Raw genomic sequence first — 18,979 nt, forward strand, 5'->3', positions numbered from 1 at the left:
ACGCAGGAAATATTTGTTTAGCTTTGCAAGTATATTCAGCAGTTGCTGCTACATGACATATAAAAGCTATGAAAGTATTTACCTTTTCCTTAATGTGAGCAGTATTAATTACATTCTTCCCTTTTCTCTAGTTAAAGTACCTCGTAATTTTCGCTTGTTGGAAGAACTTGAAGAAGGGCAGAAAGGAGTAGGTGATGGTACAGTAAGCTGGGGCCTTGAAGATGATGAAGATATGACACTCACCAGGTGGACAGGAATGATTATTGGGCCACCGAGGGTAAGTGTGATGAACTGAAATGTTTTTCTTAAGTTTGTAGGCAATACAAAATACAAAAAAAGGTTACTTTTCTACAGTGTAAAGGAATTAGGTAAAATTTAATGTATGAGGTTGTAGAAACACTGTATACTCATGTTAGAATTCATCACTTCCTGGCATGTTAGTGTTTTCAGTCTAGCTTCCCCTAGTACATGTTTCTGCAGCTGTCTGTATAAGCCAGTTGTGATTTGAGACTTATTACTGAATTAGGATTATACTCGGTCTGTATTTCCATCATTACTGCACATAAGTGTACAGAGATAGTACAGTAAATAGGGTAACTGTCTTTTCACAGTTTATCATATGTGCTTAGTAATTTCAATTCTGTAGCAAACTGACAATATATTTTCAACTTTCACAGCTTTTATCAAAGTCTTTCAGTATAGCAGTTTATGCAGTTCAGCTGAATCATGCCTAAAGACCAAGCAGTTTTTAATTACCTCTAATAAGATAAAATATATACATGAAGGTCAAATCCTTCTGACCTTTTAAGTTCTGTAGAATGTCATCTAGACTGATAAAACCTGCAAGAGAAGTAATCAGCTCTAGTGTCTGAGTATCAGCCTCACCAGATATGAGTAGACACATCTTTACTTGATGCATAACTTTTGTGCACGCTTTCTCATGAGTTACAATATGATACAAAAGATCACTGTGTAAATGAGAACTTTAAATGAGTATACTTCAAGTAGCTGTAAATTGGCATATGTCTTTCACTGCTAACATGAGGTTACTATCTTGTGTGTCCTTCAGTGCTGCAGGGCTTATTGGAAGAACTGTCCAAGACAAGAACTGAGATCAGAAATTGGCTTCAGTGAAAAATAATGTCTTCCAGAGTAACAGAGTTCCAGAGTTAGATTCAGTGTAATTCAAGCTCCTTTTGGAAGTCAGAGTTAGTTGTAACTTGCAGCAGACTGTTTCGAACATCTGCATAATTGTGCTGAGCTCCTAAGATTTGGATGCATTTGAGAGAGAACCAATTTAAAATACAAGCATAATGACGGTATGCTTTGGATACTAGCTTCTGTGGAATCACAGTGTTTGAATACATTTTGAAGAAAGTTTGTAGTTTTATGGGTTTTGAAAAGAACTTGCAAATTGGTGCTAACTAAAGTAGTGTCTCCCTGACTCTCCAGCCTCCAGAACTGTCTGTGACTGGTTTCTGGTTCAGCCTAAGGTAGATGCCTAAGACATCTTTGAAGGGAGTGGTTATTATGTAGGAGCCCATATGTTTTAAAAAAATAAAAAACCCAATCTGGGATGCACTTTCAATTCTGGTCAATTTATATTGCTGTAATTTTATTTTCTTTATGAAAGAGTACATGCAAGTAATATTTTAGGCCATTTCAGGGACAGTCTTGCTGATAGAATGACTTGCAGTACATGCTGACTGTAGAAAGTGAAAGCTACCAGCTCCCAAGCCAGTGGTGGTACTTTGATGAGAAGAATTGCCTATCCAGTTGCAGAGTTTGTAGACGATGAGTGTTTTTGGAATTTGTTGAGTTACACAGACAGTGCAGTTAGACATAACACAGAGAAAGCTGCTGATACTGTCCACATCATTAATTTCTTCGCATATGTAGCTTCTCTAGAGCTGTGCAAAAATTGCTTATCAGTTTTTTCTCTTGCTTCATTTGAAGGGTGAACCAACATGGAGGGGGGAAGGGCAGACTTGTTTTGGATTAAAGGAAATTTTTTTCTGACCCTGAAAAAATGGGAGTTTTAGGCTTTTTGGGGAGCTAGCCAGGGATGCTTGGCTTGCAGTAAAACAGTGACTTGAAAAACAGCAAAATTGAGAAGCCACCTGGACCGGAATAAGGAAATGAGAATGAGTGACATTTTTAGGGTTTTTCAGAATTGTGAGCAGTGTGTATACATTTTGGACTATTTCCACTATATCTGACAGCATCCCTCTCTGGGGAAGTAAATTGTTTTATCTAAGTGAGTAATGAGAATTTTTCTTACTGTGTTTTCATGCTGTGGTAGCGGCTATGTTACCTGTAGCAGGACAAGATTAGTTTTATTAGGCCTTTTGCTTTTTAATGGGAAAGAATAATAGAAAACCTTTTTTCTAAGAAAGGATGTCCTGCTTCGCCTTGTTTATTTCTGACCCACTTGCTGCTCAGTCTCTGTGGCTTCTCAAAATTATAGGGCACAGTTAGGGTGCTTCAGTAGTTGGATTTCCACTCTGCCTTTTAATTGACTACAGAGTGGACTGTCATTTGATAACTTGACTGTGTGGTTGATACTTCTACTTGGAGGGAGTGACAGCTGGCTGATGCAGAACAGTTTAAAGATGGTACTTCTGGAAAGTTCAGAGGGATGTTACTGCTTTGGGTTCATGTTAGCTGTGTCTGTTGTGCCAGTGGAAGGACAGGTGTAGAAACTGGGTTTATCTTCCTTTTGGAGCACAGAGGCATGTGCATCAGTGACCAGCAGAGCCACTGACGCTTTTTATTATGCATGGCCTAGTTGACAAGATTAAAAACAGATAGAACCATATTCATTTCCAATTGGACTTTCTCAAAATACACTTTCACTTAGAATGATCTGTTCCATGGTAACTTTGGAGTGATGTCTTCTGCAAACTAGTTGTAGCTTCACTGTCCAAAGTTTATAAAACCTCTAGCAATCCTCAGCTATGGAAGTCTTAGATATCTTCTGGAGTGTTAATATGTTTTTTGCAAATACTGTTTTCATCTTGTTCTTGGTTGTGTCTTAACTGTTGGGTTATTGGCATCTTTGTCTTTCCCCATTGCCAGTTTTTTGCAGTGTTAGATTTTTCTTTTATGGGGGAAAGCGGTAATTTTGCTAAAGATTACTGATGTTCTCTCGGGCCTCTACTGTGCCAAAGTTGTTTTGGGAATGCACGTGGGTAGGAGGGATGAGAGTAAATGTGAATTAAAAAGAACTGTATTCTGTTAAAACTTTTATATGGTACAGTCAGTAAATAGTGTAATTTATACATATTCATCAAGTAATCAATATAACCAAAACAGTGGAATATCAATCAGTAATCCAAGACCATCCACTGGTACTTAATATTAACAGGTTTATAATTATTTCATATTTCTTCATCTTAATGCCTCTTGCCTTTGGTGGTTTTTTGTATTAATACTCAGCTTTCAGTAAGATGCATTAGTCTGTCTTTTTGCTTTCTAGACAAACTATGAAAACAGAATATACAGTCTGAAAGTAGAGTGTGGACCTAAATATCCAGAAGCACCTCCTACAGTTAGATTTGTAACTAAAATTAATATGAATGGAATAAATAATTCCAATGGAATGGTAAGTTGAAATGGTAAGATCAACCATGTTGTTAATCTCTACTATAAATTATTTCTGTGAAAAACCCAGGTGAAGACTGTGCATGTTGGACATAGCTTTCATATTTAAATTTTACAATATAAGTACTTGGTTTAAATCAAATTTTGGTTGCCTACTACTTCAAATCTTTAGGTATTTACAATATGTTAGTGGTTCTTAGTGGCTTATCAATGAGATGAGCATTATTTATAGTATTTATATAGTATTAAAAGAAACAGTTGTTTCTTTTAAAAAGAAGCTGAAGATTTTAGTTTTGAACAGGAAAAAAATAAGTGTTTAAGCCATGTGTAGGTGTTTCCCTTGTAATACTCTTATAAAAGGGGATTAGATGCATCATGTAACAGGAGGACTAAAAACTTTGTCTGATGTTTCCATTAATTAAAAATGGAGGTTATTCCTGATGAGTCTCACTCTGGATGTAGTAACTCACCTATAATGAACTGATGTATTTAAACTCTTATTTTCTTTATCACGGGCTTATTCAAATCCAAGGTGATTCTGAGCTTCAGTCTTAAGGTCTTTTGATATAGATGGTAATCACTTCCATTTTAAAGATCAATTTGCAATAAATTACTTTCACTGATCCCACACTTAGGGTGGGATGAGCTCACGTACATGAGCAATGGCAGCAGCTCAAGCAAGTTTGTTACTCCATTATTCACTAGGTACTTTAGTCCTGTGAATAACTCTGAGGTACCCCATTGCTCAGTGGAGAGAGATGTGAGCTGTCTTGCATTTACAGTGGTATACATGTATATCAGCAGGAAATACAGTAACATATCACACTTGTCTGCGTGTACGTTTGTCTCTAGTGAATGCAAAGTAATTGGGTTAAGGTAATACTTAGAGGCGAGTCAGAGAGCATCTTTGGATTTTAAATAATTTGCAAGATTTAAAAAAAAGATGGACTTGCATTTGTGTAATTAACAGTACTGAAATGTGAAGCTAAAGTATCTCAATGGCTGTAGAGGAGGGAGAGATTCTTAGGGGTTCGTTTGAGCTGTTGTAGGTGGTAGGATAGTGTACTGTTTGATCATCCAAAGCCAGAGCAATACACTTCACAAATAACCTAAAATTAATTTGAAAGTACTTCTTGCATAGCCAACAACTTTACTCTGAAGATCTTACCAAAATTGCTATCTACACACCAGCTGTTGCCCTTCATCACAACTGTGGCTTGTGGCCTAAGTATGTATGTTTATTAAGAGGTTGTGACTAGCAAAAGCTGCCAATCTGGAATGCAGCAGAGCTTTTGGTATGTTTATAATATTATTTTCATACCTCTCCCTAGTAACGTGTATTATTCTGAATCAGTAAAGAGGTATGCCCTTGTTGCTTCATCTGTGCATGCCTGAGAGTATAGGTGTTGGTTTCTGGAAGCAGAATCTCAGCCCTGCAGAGCCTGAAGACTCGTGTTTACCAAGTCAGTTGGCTTGAGCTTTTGTCTGGAGAAGTGTACACAACCTCAGCTTGCTGAGGAATGGGGTGAATACTGTGACAGGAAATCCGCCTGGTGGTTTGAAAAACTCTGTTAAAATCCAGTCATCGCTAGAGGAAAATTTGATTTTAATAAGTTTATAAGCTTATACAAAACCTTAATCCAGTTTTTCCCCAACAGTTCTATAAACTACTATATCTTATGAAGGATTTGCTATGCAAATGCATAACTTACTTTTTAATGGATTTAAATAGGACTAGATAGTATGAAAACAGTTTTCATAACTAATGAATTCCAAACTAATTTATTATGTAATTTTTAATGTGCCCATTGTCCCGGTATCTTGCATTTTAGCTTATTTTGCCGTTGTGCTTACTAGAGTTGTGCCAAATGTGTCAGATAAACTGGAGGCACCTTCAGTGTCCCTGGAACAGTTCACGTTGCTGCTTCCTATTTTAGTTCCTTTGTGTTTCTTCCAAGCCACGCTCTCACTTTCTGATCATCTTTCACATCATAGATCATAAGTGGTTTGCTGCGTTCTTTGAATGAATGACAGGGTTTCATCTTCAGACACGCTCTACTATCCATCCTTCTGCACCCTGTTTTTTGACACGTGGCCAGCTTTTGATCACATTGCTTGAAGTTGAAAAAGTTGGTGACTTACAGAAAAGAGACCTGAGATAAACAGCAGCTGAAATTGTATGTCCTGGCAGTATTATCATACTACTCAAAACATTTGTAATGCTGTTCAGGAACACTTTACAGGAGGTGTGTGCCAGTTAACTCCTGAGGAAAAGTAGAGCCCCCAGTGTGACTTTAGAGGGTGATAATTTCTGTTGAGTTGGAGTGTGAATGGTGGAAGGGGGAGATGGATGTGTGCTAGAGCTAAGGAAGCTAGTCTCCAACTGCCTTCTTGGCAGTGGTTCTCAACCTTCTTGACTTACAAGTCCCTTTATGCTTTGCATGAAAAGTCCATGTGTGTAATAATTTATCCATACTGACAGTTACAAGTTTATTGACTTTTGGTTTGATTATTCTGAGAGGAGTTTTGCTTGTAAGTAACTTTTCCATCAGCAGCATATCTTCAGTGATCCCAGAGATTGCTGTTTGATAAGTTTAGTGCAGGAAAGGAGAGGGCTAGCTCAGGAGTATTTTATCTCAAAAGACTAAACTTAAGTGCTCTGAGTCACCCTGGTAAATTGTCTGCCTTTGCATATCTGCAAGTTAGTTTTTGTGGTTTTCTGCTTTTCAATTTGCCTGTGCAGCTACTGCGTTTGTATACAGAATTAGGGTACTAAGTTCAGAAAAGCTAGTCCAGCTACTTATGTAGGGCTGGACAAAATGCCTTTATGTGCTAATGGCATCACTGTTGTAAAATTGTTTTTAAATTATCATTCTTAATGCTGCGAGGTCTTTTCTCTTGGAGACTTGTGTATCCTGTATTGGTAAAACACAGGCTGCATTCTGATGTGCTATTTATTTTCCCATGGTCTTTTGAAGATGTCTAATTTTTGCATCTGTGAGAGTGCTCTTCAGCAGTCTGTCTTGCAGGATTTGCAATCACTTCTGTTCATTTAAATACCATTTACAGCTGGAAATACTTGTTCCGTTTAAACCCACTTGGGACTCTGTCAGCTATAAATGTGTAAACTGTTGTCCAGTTATTGCTTTGAGTATGTTTATTGTAGACTAGCAGGTTGCTACTTCTTAAAGTTAAGATATTGGGAACATTATAAACACTAACTACTTTGCAGCATTGTGTAAAATTATTTGGTTTAATTTCAGTTGCTTAGAAGAAAAACCATGCATTATGCATATTACTCCTCTTGCTATTGTTTAAAGATTTACAATGGTGTACCCCCAGAATAAAATAGTCTTCAGGTTGCCATTTTCAGCTTTATTAGCTTTTATGTGACCTTGAAAATTCTCCCTCTGTGTACCAGGATGTGTATTTGAATATTACCTAATGTTTTTGCGTGATTTGAACATAGTTTGTGTCATTCTTCCAAATACCATTGTTCTTCATAAAGTGAATTTATTGTACACTAACTTGGAAATAAATTCTGCAACACAGAAAACAGAACCCAAGCCAAAATCTTTACTGCTGCAAGATGTCATGAAAAAAGTTGGTGACTTGCAGAAAAGACACTTAAGATAAACAGCAACAAAAATGTCATGTTTAGCAGTCTTTACTCAGAAAAAATTCATAATATTGTTAAAACAGAATTTACAGTCTGAGTTTGTTGCTACAAATTTCCCAGCCAAGAAAGAAAAGCTGGAGGACTTAATTCTAAGTGATGAGGTCTCGTATATCAGTACAGCCAGTGTATGGTGAATTGCATTGTTTGAACAGCACTGGTGACTGACTGCTGTGTGCTGTAATTGAGGCAGATATCCAGACTTGAGAGAGCCTACAAAGGCACAGTTGAGGAGAAGCGAGCAAAAGGAAGACGGTATGAAAGCAGGATTGCCAGGCTGAAGACATTCGCTGGGGAGTCCCAGAGCAACTGCCTTTCCAGCCATTTTTTGCTAAGCCAATCTTTATCTGAACAGATAACTATATTAGTTTTCTTTCTCAAACCTACCAAAATCTAAACCTACCTTTTTCTTCTTGTCCATGTTGGTTTACCAGTGGTCTTCTAAAACAGTTCATTATCACATGGGCTTCCACCCCTAAGTGCACGTCTTTCCTGGTTGGGAACCTTCTGTTACAACCATTACCTGGTCCTTGATAGTTGTTTACTGTGGCTTCTTCCCCCCCCATTTTTCTTAGGGAGATCACTGATTTTTTTTTTCTTTTTGGCAGATCAGTGACATGTAATGTGATCTCAGCTACTTTAGTAGAAAGTATTGTGATTCAGACTAACATGGAAATTTTTTAAACTACTAGTCCGCAAAAGGATTTATACCAAAGCATTCAGGGAGTACTCTGACATCCTGTTCCATCTTGCTAAGTTGAAGAAGCTGTCAGGTTAGCTGCAGAGAAGTATTAGCAAATGTTAAGAAGTGTATCTGTGTGTGTGGGAAATAAGCTCTTGAATATCTGCAGCCATATGCTAAGTGGACATAAGATCTGTGCCCTTGTTTCTTCTGTTACCATGATGCTTAACCACCACGAAGTTTTTCTTCTTTATGTAGGATCCCATGAGGAAAAAAATGGTGGTCTCATGCATTTCTCATGGCATTTTCTATGTGGAGAACAGTTTTGAGTAGTGTGATAGTTATTATTCTAACTTTTGAAATTAATTAATTTCAAAATGAGTTCCTAGTTTACTGGGTCCAGCTCATTGGGTAGAAACTATGGAGTGTCCTTCTTTAGTCTTATCTAGAAGGATTGGAGAGGAAGCCATCTGTAAGAGCTTGGTACTTCAGAACAAAGATTCAGGCTAAATGATGCCTTACGTAAGCTCCTACTTGATAACATAGGTGATCTCTTATCAGAATTTCCGTTTTACTCACTGGTGGTTTTATCTAATAGTCTGCTTTTCCGCTTTTTATGAAAAGAGAACGTGTTTTCCAGTTACAAAGAGTATTCTGCTCTGATACTGCCTCTCTTGTCTACCACATTAAACCAAATACCCCTTCAAAAAAGTAGCAGTAATCCAAGAATTACAGCGATGGTCTGACCAGCATTACTTTCAAAACCTTTCTGTATTAGCTGATACACTCATGCATATTTTAAACTGGCATGATCTTGCTGCGTAACGGAGCTTTCCTTTTGATGCTCTTTTTCTTCCTAACTTATTAATGTTTGCAATACTTACTAAGTAATCTGACTGCCTTCTATACTGTGGTTTGATTATATGCTGTCTTTGGCAGCTCTGCTGACTTTAAGGGGTTCCCGACATTATTTGTGTGAAGAGAAATGCTTATATTGCTGAGCTGTGAATTGGATCAAGGATCCTGCTTAGGCACTTCTTTCCAAGGTTTTTTTTTTAAACTGGGTGAGTTCTGTTGGTTCAGGTCAGAAAGTAGCTCCACGTACATTTCATGGTTCACCTGAGCTGATAGGCAGTAGCACTCTTGAAGGAACAAGTGCCTAGTGAGAGGGAGCAGAAGTTTCTTGGGTTAATATTGCTGCATAAGCTAGCATGTTGTTAAACTTGGCCTCTGTTTCCTCCTACAAAAAGGTTTAGTCTCATCTGGTGTTCTGCAAGTAGACAGCCTCACTTTGAACAATCTAGAAATAAAACATCTGTGTTAATGTTCTTGTTTCTGATTCCAGCGTTGTTTTTTCTTTCAGTTTGCCCTGATTAAGACGGGATAAGAAACTTCTTGATGCTTTATGCTACTTAAATCATAAAGCAGTAATTTCCAGCACTCTTATAGCCAAGTGAGCTGCCTGTGCTACTCTGCCAATGGATTTCAGTAGCGTGCAACAGCCCTATTCCTGCCCATGGGCCTGCTTTGCAGTTGCACAGCTGTTGGCCCCTCTGTCATCTGAAGTTCCTCCTTGCAGGGGCTGGGTGGCCAGGACTTACCTGCTGCCAAAACAATTCCCAAGCTGACTTTCAATTGCTGACTTTCCTATGGAAACCTCCCTGTTATAATATAATTGTGTAAATTGTCCCACAGGTTTTATAAACGCATAGGAGAAGTCCCATGTCCTTTCCTTTCAGTTCATATTCAAATTGGTAAGTGATGTACAGTAATCTTCATGGCTCCATAAGATGACTTACTATAAGAAGGATGCAAAGAACTAAGAGATGTCCAAACATTATCAATCAGTTATTTCAATATTTCAAGCCATATCTTAGTATATGTAGTGCGTCTTGATGTATCGGAAACATCCTGTAATATTGATGTGAAATAAATCACTAAAGATACTTGTAGCAAGGGGAAAACAAGGGAAATTTTCCTTTAGAAGGGTATTCTACGGACTCTTGTATGGCAGGTTCTTTTAAAGAACTGAGGAAACCGCAAGTGTACATAGTGGCATAATGAAAGATGATAACTTTTTTCTTTTTTGGGGTAATTTGAAACAAATTAAGAAATTTTACAAGATAAGGATCCAGTTTTGCAGTGAACGGTTCGTTGATCTCCTCTTCCCCCCCAGCCCCTTTCCTTCTCACTAATATTAGTGTCAGCACAGATGGAAGGGTCCACCTGCATGGATTTTATTGCAGAATCTGTATCTGTGTGTAAGTATATCATTGTTTTCCTTAAAATATTTTATGAACGCAGGGACTTTATGCCACAGAGAAAGTGTCAGGGAATGCTTAGACGCTTTCTTAGAACAATTAGGCCAATAGCAGTTATTTATGTAGAGATTTTCTATTTCATGATAACTTATAACTCCCTCTTCTTTTTCCAGGTGGATGCACGGAGCATACCAGTGTTAGCAAAATGGCAAAATTCTTATAGCATTAAAGTTGTACTTCAAGAGCTAAGACGTCTAATGATGTCCAAAGAAAATATGAAGCTTCCACAACCTCCAGAGGGACAAACTTACAACAATTAATTTTAGCTGATTCTCAAACTTCTGTCTTAAAACAACAACCTTCTTCTCATGTTAATGTCTTGATTAAATCTCACAATGCAAACACCCACACATTAAAAGAATTTCAGCTGGTATACATGACCTGGACATTTGTAAGAATATATATATTATATGTATGCCCAATATGTTTTCAGGCACTATGGGAGAAAAAGGCAGCACAATTATTTTTTTTCTCTTATCGAGGCACTGTCATTTAAGCATAAGCCTGAAATAGCCTAAAATTGGAATTCAGGTTTTACAAGATGAAAGCATGACAGAAAGTGTCAGATTGCTGTGGAATAATATATGTTTCTGAAAATAATCTCTTGAGAAGGCAAAATATAAATGGCATGCTTTATCCATCTTGCTTAGTAAAAGAGCTGCAGTTAAATTTGTTTTAAAGTAGCAGGTACAGTGAATACCGTTGCTCATCTTGTTTGATTTTGCAAGGGTGTGGGTGCCGACTACTAGTAGTGTCACAAAGTATGTTCAGGATTGTTTTGATACCTGTATTTATAAAATGGGGGGATTAATTTCTGTTAAGCAGCTCCTGTGTGTTACTTGTATCGGACATGGCAAATATTTGTTTACAGTCTTTGTTCTAATAAACCATGCATTTAAGTTTTAGTGAAACAAAGGAAATGTATGGATATGTGATTGAGATTAAAGTTAGTCTTAAAATGTAAATAAAATGTGGAAAGTGTCTGAGGCTGTGCCATTTCTATAATAGTGATGTAATATATGTACAGTAACTTGCAGAAGTAGTAGAAAGCCAAACATAATATTGCTGCTGGTTTTACATGCACCTTTTATTCTTACCACTTTTGTATGCTTAGTTTACTTGAGAAGAGGTCAAGGTATTCCATTCGTTGCAGAGGAGTAAGTTCTGTCATCTGTAGTACCACTTCTCTAGACAAGCTTGCACTGTGTGTATATATATATAGTTAAAGAAAACAAACAACCCCCAAAACCAACTCCAAAATAAAAACAAAAAAAACTTGCCTACCCACCTCCCCTTCAGCTCCCCTCCAGATTCTTTTGAGAAATGAGCATAACTTTCACTTTGCTTACTTGACCTCTGAGCGGTTTTCAGACCACATTGCTGAAGTCTGTCCTACTTCTTGGTCCCTTGTCTTGCTTTTGCAGTTGCTGCCTTGATTCTTGCTTTCTTGCATCTTTTCCCCTTTTAAGTTTCTTGCCTTTTTTTTTCTTGTCTGTTCCACTTTTGCCTTTTCTGAAACACACAAAAAAGAAACTTCAGGAAGCTTTAATAAAAATTACACCTGTAATACAGATGATTGTATTTCCATCTGCATTCCATGTATCATATGCCATGCCACCATTGTCTTCGTAGCTAGAGTGCTTTCTGCCTCTCCTGCAGTTGTTGGTCTGTTTTTTCAATGTGTTCTGTCTGGTGGGAACACTGGTTTTACTTCTGTTACTGATTTCTCATAAGAAAGTAGTTAATGCTATCCTTTTGGAAATTATACCTTCTTTCCCCACCCCACCCCCCTTGGAAAATGCAAGCCTTTGTTCATTTTGGTGAGAACGTGTAACATTGGGAGCGAGTCAGCTATTTGCATTCAAAATTTTATTTAGTGGTTCTTTTGAAAAAGTGAGTATAATCAAAAGCCATCAACAGCCAGGTAACTTTCTTTGATAATGCCTTTGCCTATTTTTGATGTAAAGAATGAATGTTTAAAAGCAATAAACTAGGTGTTCTTTTTTTAATGGAAAGGTTTAATTAGTATTTGTCAGTTTATGCTTTTTAGACAAATTGGGCACTTCCAGAATTGGTGGATTTGTAGCTGCCAGCTACCTCATGTCTGTATTTATATAACATATCATTTGTGACGGTTTGGCTGAAGTGCATTGCAACATTTTCTTACTTGATTTAATTTGAATGATTTTGATGCCATTAAATCTTTTTTTCTTACACTAACACTGCTAATCTATATTTACTCAATTAAAATAATGGAGCTGTACAGTTCTGGGATGTGAATTTTTTTGGAAAATTTCAGCATAAACTGTTGAGAGAATGAGAAACACTCATAGGCTGTTATATGGTTGGTAACATAATTTAAGAGACTGACTTATTCACAGTGCATGAAAAAGGGCTGTTCACTTGGTTGTATGTGGTGCAAGTTGATCCTGCAACAGCTGTTCCTCTTTGCTGTACTTGAACCATTTGTATCTGTGAAAACCTGCATTTCTGGCTGTAAGGAGATAACATTTTGCAGAAAGGAAAAAAGTGGTGGAGGGACCTGATCTCTGACACCAGGGTATGTAATATAAAGGATGACTGTGAAAATATTCCTGCAGTGATTTTAAGTGTGTTGGTTTTCCATTTTGCTCACGCTGGAAGAAGTCTAAGTGTAATTAATTATGAAATTTTAAAATGTCTGCTGCATAAAGTCAAGAGCCTCCCTGAAACTTCTTTTATTATCTGAAGAAGATTTTGAAGTGCTGCTGCTTACTCACCTCCAGAAAGGTTAGGTTGTTTTACATGCATCCGTGTCTGATCAGTGTTTACTTAGTAATTTGTTTTCTCATGTTCTTGTGGTTTCTCTTAGGTAACCTACTTAGATGCCAGAATTTTAATTTTCTTCTTATGAGCATTTAATTTGTGTTACGTTCTTTTGGCAAGATATGAATTTGCTATTGTTAGCGAGCGTGCATTTTTTTCTTCTCAAAACTGTATTTGTGCATCTTGTAAAGTAGAGCACCGCTTTAAGCCAGTTGTGTGAGGAGGAACGTGCAAAATTCTAGATACGATGTTTTTTTCAGATTACATCTGAAAATTCATATCATGTTGGTGGTCATCAACTGGGATTTAAACTAGCTTTGTGCTCTGAAGCATTGCCAGAGCTCTTGCATTTTGGTTGTTCGAGGGAGGGATAAGTTTACTATGAAGCAAAGGGAGGAAAAAAAAAACCCAAAACCCTAAAGATGGTATGATTCATGCTTTGTGAACCTTAAATATAATGAGTAAGCCTATGGAAATATCCACATTACAAATAATGTGCCTTACTCATTTGTAATGAAGTACATAAAATGTTGCAAGGTGTGCAGTTACCATCTGCCTTGGTTGCGCTTATCTTCCTGAAAGCAAGTTGAGAATACTTGACATCCAGCAAGACTGTCGGGAATGAACCCCTCAACTATTATGAAATAAATGTACAATCCATGCTCCTCCTAAATGTTTGTTATTGTATAGGGTGTACTTAAAGGAAAATTTTAGTGCATCCTATGACAGTTGATCAACTCTAATAATAATAAACTGTGTAATTTAGACAAGTATTTGTGTTTTACATGGTTACTTATATGATGAGTTTGTGGAAATGTATTTCCTATTTAGTAGCTTTTGGGACAATAGTTCAGGGCCTAAAAGTATTTATTACACTTCTCTTACACTATCTTTTGATGCAGAAGGTTCATTTAGCAGACCACCTGGTAATCGTCCTATGACAGAGTCTGACTGTTACTTGCTTTTGTTCTGACCTCTAGTTTTTGAAAACGCAGCCAGCTTGCCCCTGGTGTGACTAGGCTCAACTGCTAGAGAAGGAGGAATAAACTGGTATTAAGGAAGTCTGAATATGTGTTACTGTAACAAAAAAAGGTGACTGAAAACTACTGTTGGTCTTCTATGCAAGTACAGTTCTAGATAGAAGTGAAGCAGTGGTACAAAATACGTTTCTCATAAATTTTTCTAAATACTGTGTTCAGAACTCTCTTGTGAAGGAAGATTTCTGAGGTGGGGAGGTATTGGAGGAACATGACTGGCTGTGGTCTTTCTTTAATAATAAAAAAAAAGAAAGCTTTAGAACTTGTTAATGCATCTGTGTTAACTCTACATAATGAAACAATTGTGGGAGAGGGTTTTCTTCTTTTGCCTGTTGTAGTGATTGCATTATTCCCTGAAACAGTGTATTACACGTTTTCTGTTGCAGACCCAACTGATCATGGGCTAAAATAATATGAAGGATGTATTGCCTGTAATGCTGGAAGTACGAAAATAACGTACTTATGCTGCTTTAAAAAAATACAAAAGAACACATTTCACTAGCTGATCTCAACTTTCATAGAAATGAGTACTCCATTCAATGGTTAAAATATCAGCTTTCTACATTACTTTAGTGTTAATGTGGCTTGTAATTTTTTTTTTACTAAATGGATGTATACCTTCAGCTTAACTGATAAACAGTTGTACATGAATGTACAGTGCATTCCATTCTATAAAATAAGTGTCCTATACCAACTCTGAAGTAGCATTCCCATATTCAAACAGTTCTGTGAAGTTTTTCAGTCTTTACCATTTTAAAATAGCAGTAAATATAAAAAGCCTTTTATTATTTATACTAGTGCCAAACTGTATAAATGGGTAACTTAATGGATGATGTTGAGATAATGCACAAATAACCAGTGTTTGGGGTCTCTTGATATAATGCATGTTTTCTATACTAATATATGACTTTTCACCATTTCTTAACGGAAGCATCCCACAACCTTCTGCTTTTAATATATGCAATATGGCTAAGATGTAAACATGGTTTTATAATGTATAAACAATGCAGTTTGGGTTTTAAAAAAAATACACTGTATATTTGTTAACTCAGAAATACTGAAGGAATGGCTATGCAGACATAAGGAAGGTTTTCATCAGCTGCTTTGTGCTTGTTCCCACTCTGCTCCCTGGTGATTGTTATAGATGTGTAGATATGCTGCTTTAACACATTGGGTGTTTTCATTTTGAATTATTGTTATTATTAGGAGTATATTACTATTATTATATTTTTAAGCATGCAAGGCTGAGAAAGGGAGGGGAGAAGGTTTGATTTCCCTCTGCAAATTCTACAGATTAAAAATTGTCAAGGAAAGAAGAAACCTGTAGAAGTAAACACATCTTTTACTGACTTGAGAATAGACCATGAAAAGTTGGCTATTTTTTTCTGGTTGTCACAGGAATAAAAGCTGTTACAATTAGGATGAGAGCAGCTCAGACAGTAGAGCTGTGAAGTTACGAAGATGTGGAAGAGAGCGTTTCTAGCAGATCTTTCCAGTGTCATGAAAATTGGGTTAATGTGGGAGAGAGGTTGAGCCTTGCAGAATGACTTTGGGAGATGAACTAGCACTTGGAACTCCTTAAATTCAGCCTGACAGGACTTCACACGGTTCTATTCATCTCTTCCACTTTTTTGAGATAGAATATTCCTGCATTTAAAATTGTTAAACACTGTGGTGAAGTACAGCAGGTTGAGATGACTCCGTTTCTTTCAGGTTTTGATATGCAAAACTTGCCACCATGAGGAGCTGTGTAAACCAAAAGCATGGAAGCGTGTGATGCTGGCGGCTGGCTCTGTAGTTCCCAGGTTAATCTAAGTGATTGGCGATCAGCAGTTTAAGTGTATGCATGCAGTTCATAGAGTCAATACTATTAATGAGAAAAGTCTACACTGAAAGCTCTTTGCTTTTGCCATGGTATCGTCCGGATTGCCAGCAGCCCTGACCCCTGCCTTTTCTGGCCAACAGTTTCTTCCACCGTGTGGTGTTTGCTGGTCTGCAGTTTCAGGAGAGAGCATTATTTCTCATCTCTGGGCGGTGTGTCAATCTTTGAACTATGGTACAGTCCGCTTCTTGAGAAACGTCTAAAATAACTCCTTGCCACAACATCACCCTTTCAGGATTTGTGGTGACAGTCATAGTCATCTTGGTTTGTGTTTTCTGATACCGTTTCCTGTCATATGTACATTTTTTTCTGTATGAACATCTGCAGTTTAAATTTATGATCTCGTAAGGTACTACTAACTGGTACTACTAACCAGTAACAATATATTAGATTTGTAACAGCCTTATCAGAAAATGTTTCAAACATCTGTGTCCTTACAGTCAGCATCAAATGTACGAGTCACTGCATTAATAGCAAAATTCTCATGCTAAGTTAGTACTATACTTTGATTCCTTAAATGCTGTAACTTTGAAGTACTGAAATAATGTGAAATGAAAACTTATAGCCATGATGTTTCTAGTTAGCGATGTTTTTATATCACTATTCAATCACTATGGTAATTATTTGCTTCCTTGAGCTGTCATTCAGATTGCACATTAAACCCTCATTATTTAAAATCTGTGAGTGTCACCCCAGTTAGTAGTGTAATGGTTTTGATCTTCCGAGTGGGATGCTGTGAATAGAGCACGGCTTTGGAAGCTCTTCATTCTACTGCCCTGCTTTCAATCTGTTAAAAAAAAAAAAAAAATTATTCTGAACTGCTCATGTTCCTCAGAGTAGTAACTATTTCTTCTGGCATTTCAAATACTCTCACTTGTACCTTCAGATTTGTTTGGCATTGTTGTGTTATTCATTCAGTGTAACAATGTTAACTCTCAATCTTTAATGCTTTCCTGTATTTTTGTGGGTTTATGATTCTATAATATCTGTATGATAATTAGTATTAAAACAGAAGCCAACAAAAATGGTGTACTGCTTTACTTGACAGATGCACAAATCGCATATGCTGCACTAATGAGGTTGTAGCTGAAGACAAGGGGGCAGTGGAGAGGGAAGGAATTCATATTAGTTAAGTATATACAACTCCTGACACTATTCAAAAAATACGCTGTTCTCTGTCTACTTAAAACTGGAGTGCCAGCCAAGTATTTGCTTGGTTTTTACAGCTGAAATTATATAGCCATCTAGATATACAGGTGACCGGTAATTTGTGCCCAGGTAGGAGTGGTTTAGTACAACCATAGCAAGACTTAGAGTTCTGTTGTAGGTATCTGTAATAGCTGGAATCTGATTTATGTCTGTACTACTTAAAGACAAGTGGCAAAATATTTTGGTATTAAATTCATGCTGTATTGCTAATGCTGTTTGGTGGGTGGTTCTTATTTGCTGTGGCTTGTAATTTAGCAATACTTTGTATTTTCACAGTATTGCTTGTGGTTATTCCACCCTGGTCTTCTAAAGGACAAAGCACGCATGCATGTGCATGTATGCGCATGCTCTCACACTTACAAAACATTTAGGCAGATAAAATTGTGTTGCTGCTTCTCCCCAGTTATTTGGGAGTTAGATGGGGTAGCTCAAAACTTGGTGTTGGAATGGCCAGCTAGTGATAATCATGTGGTAGCTGCATTTTTTTCTCTCACCACACCTCACCTCTAATCCAGCTCGCCAAGTAGCAGTGGTCCGATCCTTTGCTGATCTTTCTAATTTCAAGGGAACTACTTTCCAGGTCCTAACTGGAGGCAGCCTAGCTCGGCCTGCTTGCGCTTAGCGAGGAGGAAGGCGCTGTGCTGGTGTCTGCGCACCCTCCTTGCTCTGCCCTTGCCCTCGTGCGAGGAGTCCCGTGGTCTGCGGGGAAGCTGCTGGGGAGAGGAACAAGGTGCTCTGTGGCTCCCAAACAGCATCTTGGCAGCTCGAAAGCATGCCTTTTCCCCACACTGATATTTTGTAACTCTCCCCCAACTAGGTAAAATTCAATTTATAGCTTGAATCCTTAAAGCATTTACTCAAAGAATTGTGTAGCTACTAGCTTTCCCTGGTGATGAACGCAGAATAGACTCCTCCTTTTCCTCCTTGTCTCCAAAGCAGCAGTTCCCCAGAGGCTGTGATCCCTCTGAGGTAAGAACAATTATAAGTAGGGTAGCAAGCTTTGCAGAAACAGGCATCGAAGTCAGAAATGAGTGGAAAACCTGGGAACTGGTCACAGCCTGGATGCTCTGCTCTGCTCAGGGAGAACAGGAGGGGGGAATTTCATCTTCCGGTATTGAGAAGGTATCTTTCATCATTGCCTCTAGTTGCCTTTATCCATGGCAGAATTTCAGCTATGGAGGCTCTTGGATAAGCAGAGAGATCCTTGTGTGATGTTTGGAGATGAAAACTTACTGCAGAAAGCAGGGCAATCCTTATGCAGACTTTACAGGACTGATAATACGCCCTCCAAAACACTTTGCAGAACAAAGGTGAAAACTCATGTTTGGTATTGGGGGGGGGGGGGGGCATGTGTGTGCGCGTGCGCATATTTAACAATGACAGGCAAAATGCATAGGTTTTGGGTCACATTCTGACATGGCAATTAAGCACTATGTATTTCTAGCAGAGGAATTTCTGGTACAGAATGCTTTTACAACCCTGATCTGCATTTGCCTCCTTCATCTAAGTATTCCAAAAATAACTATTTTTCTGTTAAGGAGGGAAAATGTCTTCAGGTTTCATTGTAAAATAATGAACGAATGCCCTGAATCCTTAAAGCGTTTACTCAAAGAATTATGTAGCTACTAGCTTTCTCTGGTGATGAACACAGAATATAGACTCCTCCTTTTCTTCCTCCTAAACGTGTGTGTACATGTTTTGTAAGTCCTTGTCTGTCCTCTGTGGAATTGTCTCAACTCCTGCATCTCTGGGATGCAGCTGTGC

General features: G+C 37.8%; 1 protein-coding gene across 1 annotated transcript in view; it reads left to right on the forward strand.

Annotated features, from left to right (window-relative positions):
• UBE2V2 (ubiquitin conjugating enzyme E2 V2) overlaps positions 1 to 12,501 on the forward strand; it is a 31,309-nt gene extending 18,808 nt beyond the window's left edge. The window contains exons 2-4 of the mRNA XM_075705112.1: positions 132 to 277; positions 3,479 to 3,604; positions 10,396 to 12,501. Of these exons, the coding sequence (XP_075561227.1) occupies positions 132 to 277; positions 3,479 to 3,604; positions 10,396 to 10,542 (419 nt within the window). The 3' untranslated portion in view covers positions 10,543 to 12,501. The remainder of the gene's footprint in view (positions 1 to 131; positions 278 to 3,478; positions 3,605 to 10,395) is intronic.
• Positions 12,502 to 18,979: the final 6,478 nt, after the last annotated feature.

This window comes from Pelecanus crispus, chromosome 2 (assembly GCF_030463565.1).
Source record: "Pelecanus crispus isolate bPelCri1 chromosome 2, bPelCri1.pri, whole genome shotgun sequence".
NCBI classification, from domain to species: Eukaryota; Metazoa; Chordata; class Aves; order Pelecaniformes; family Pelecanidae; genus Pelecanus; species Pelecanus crispus.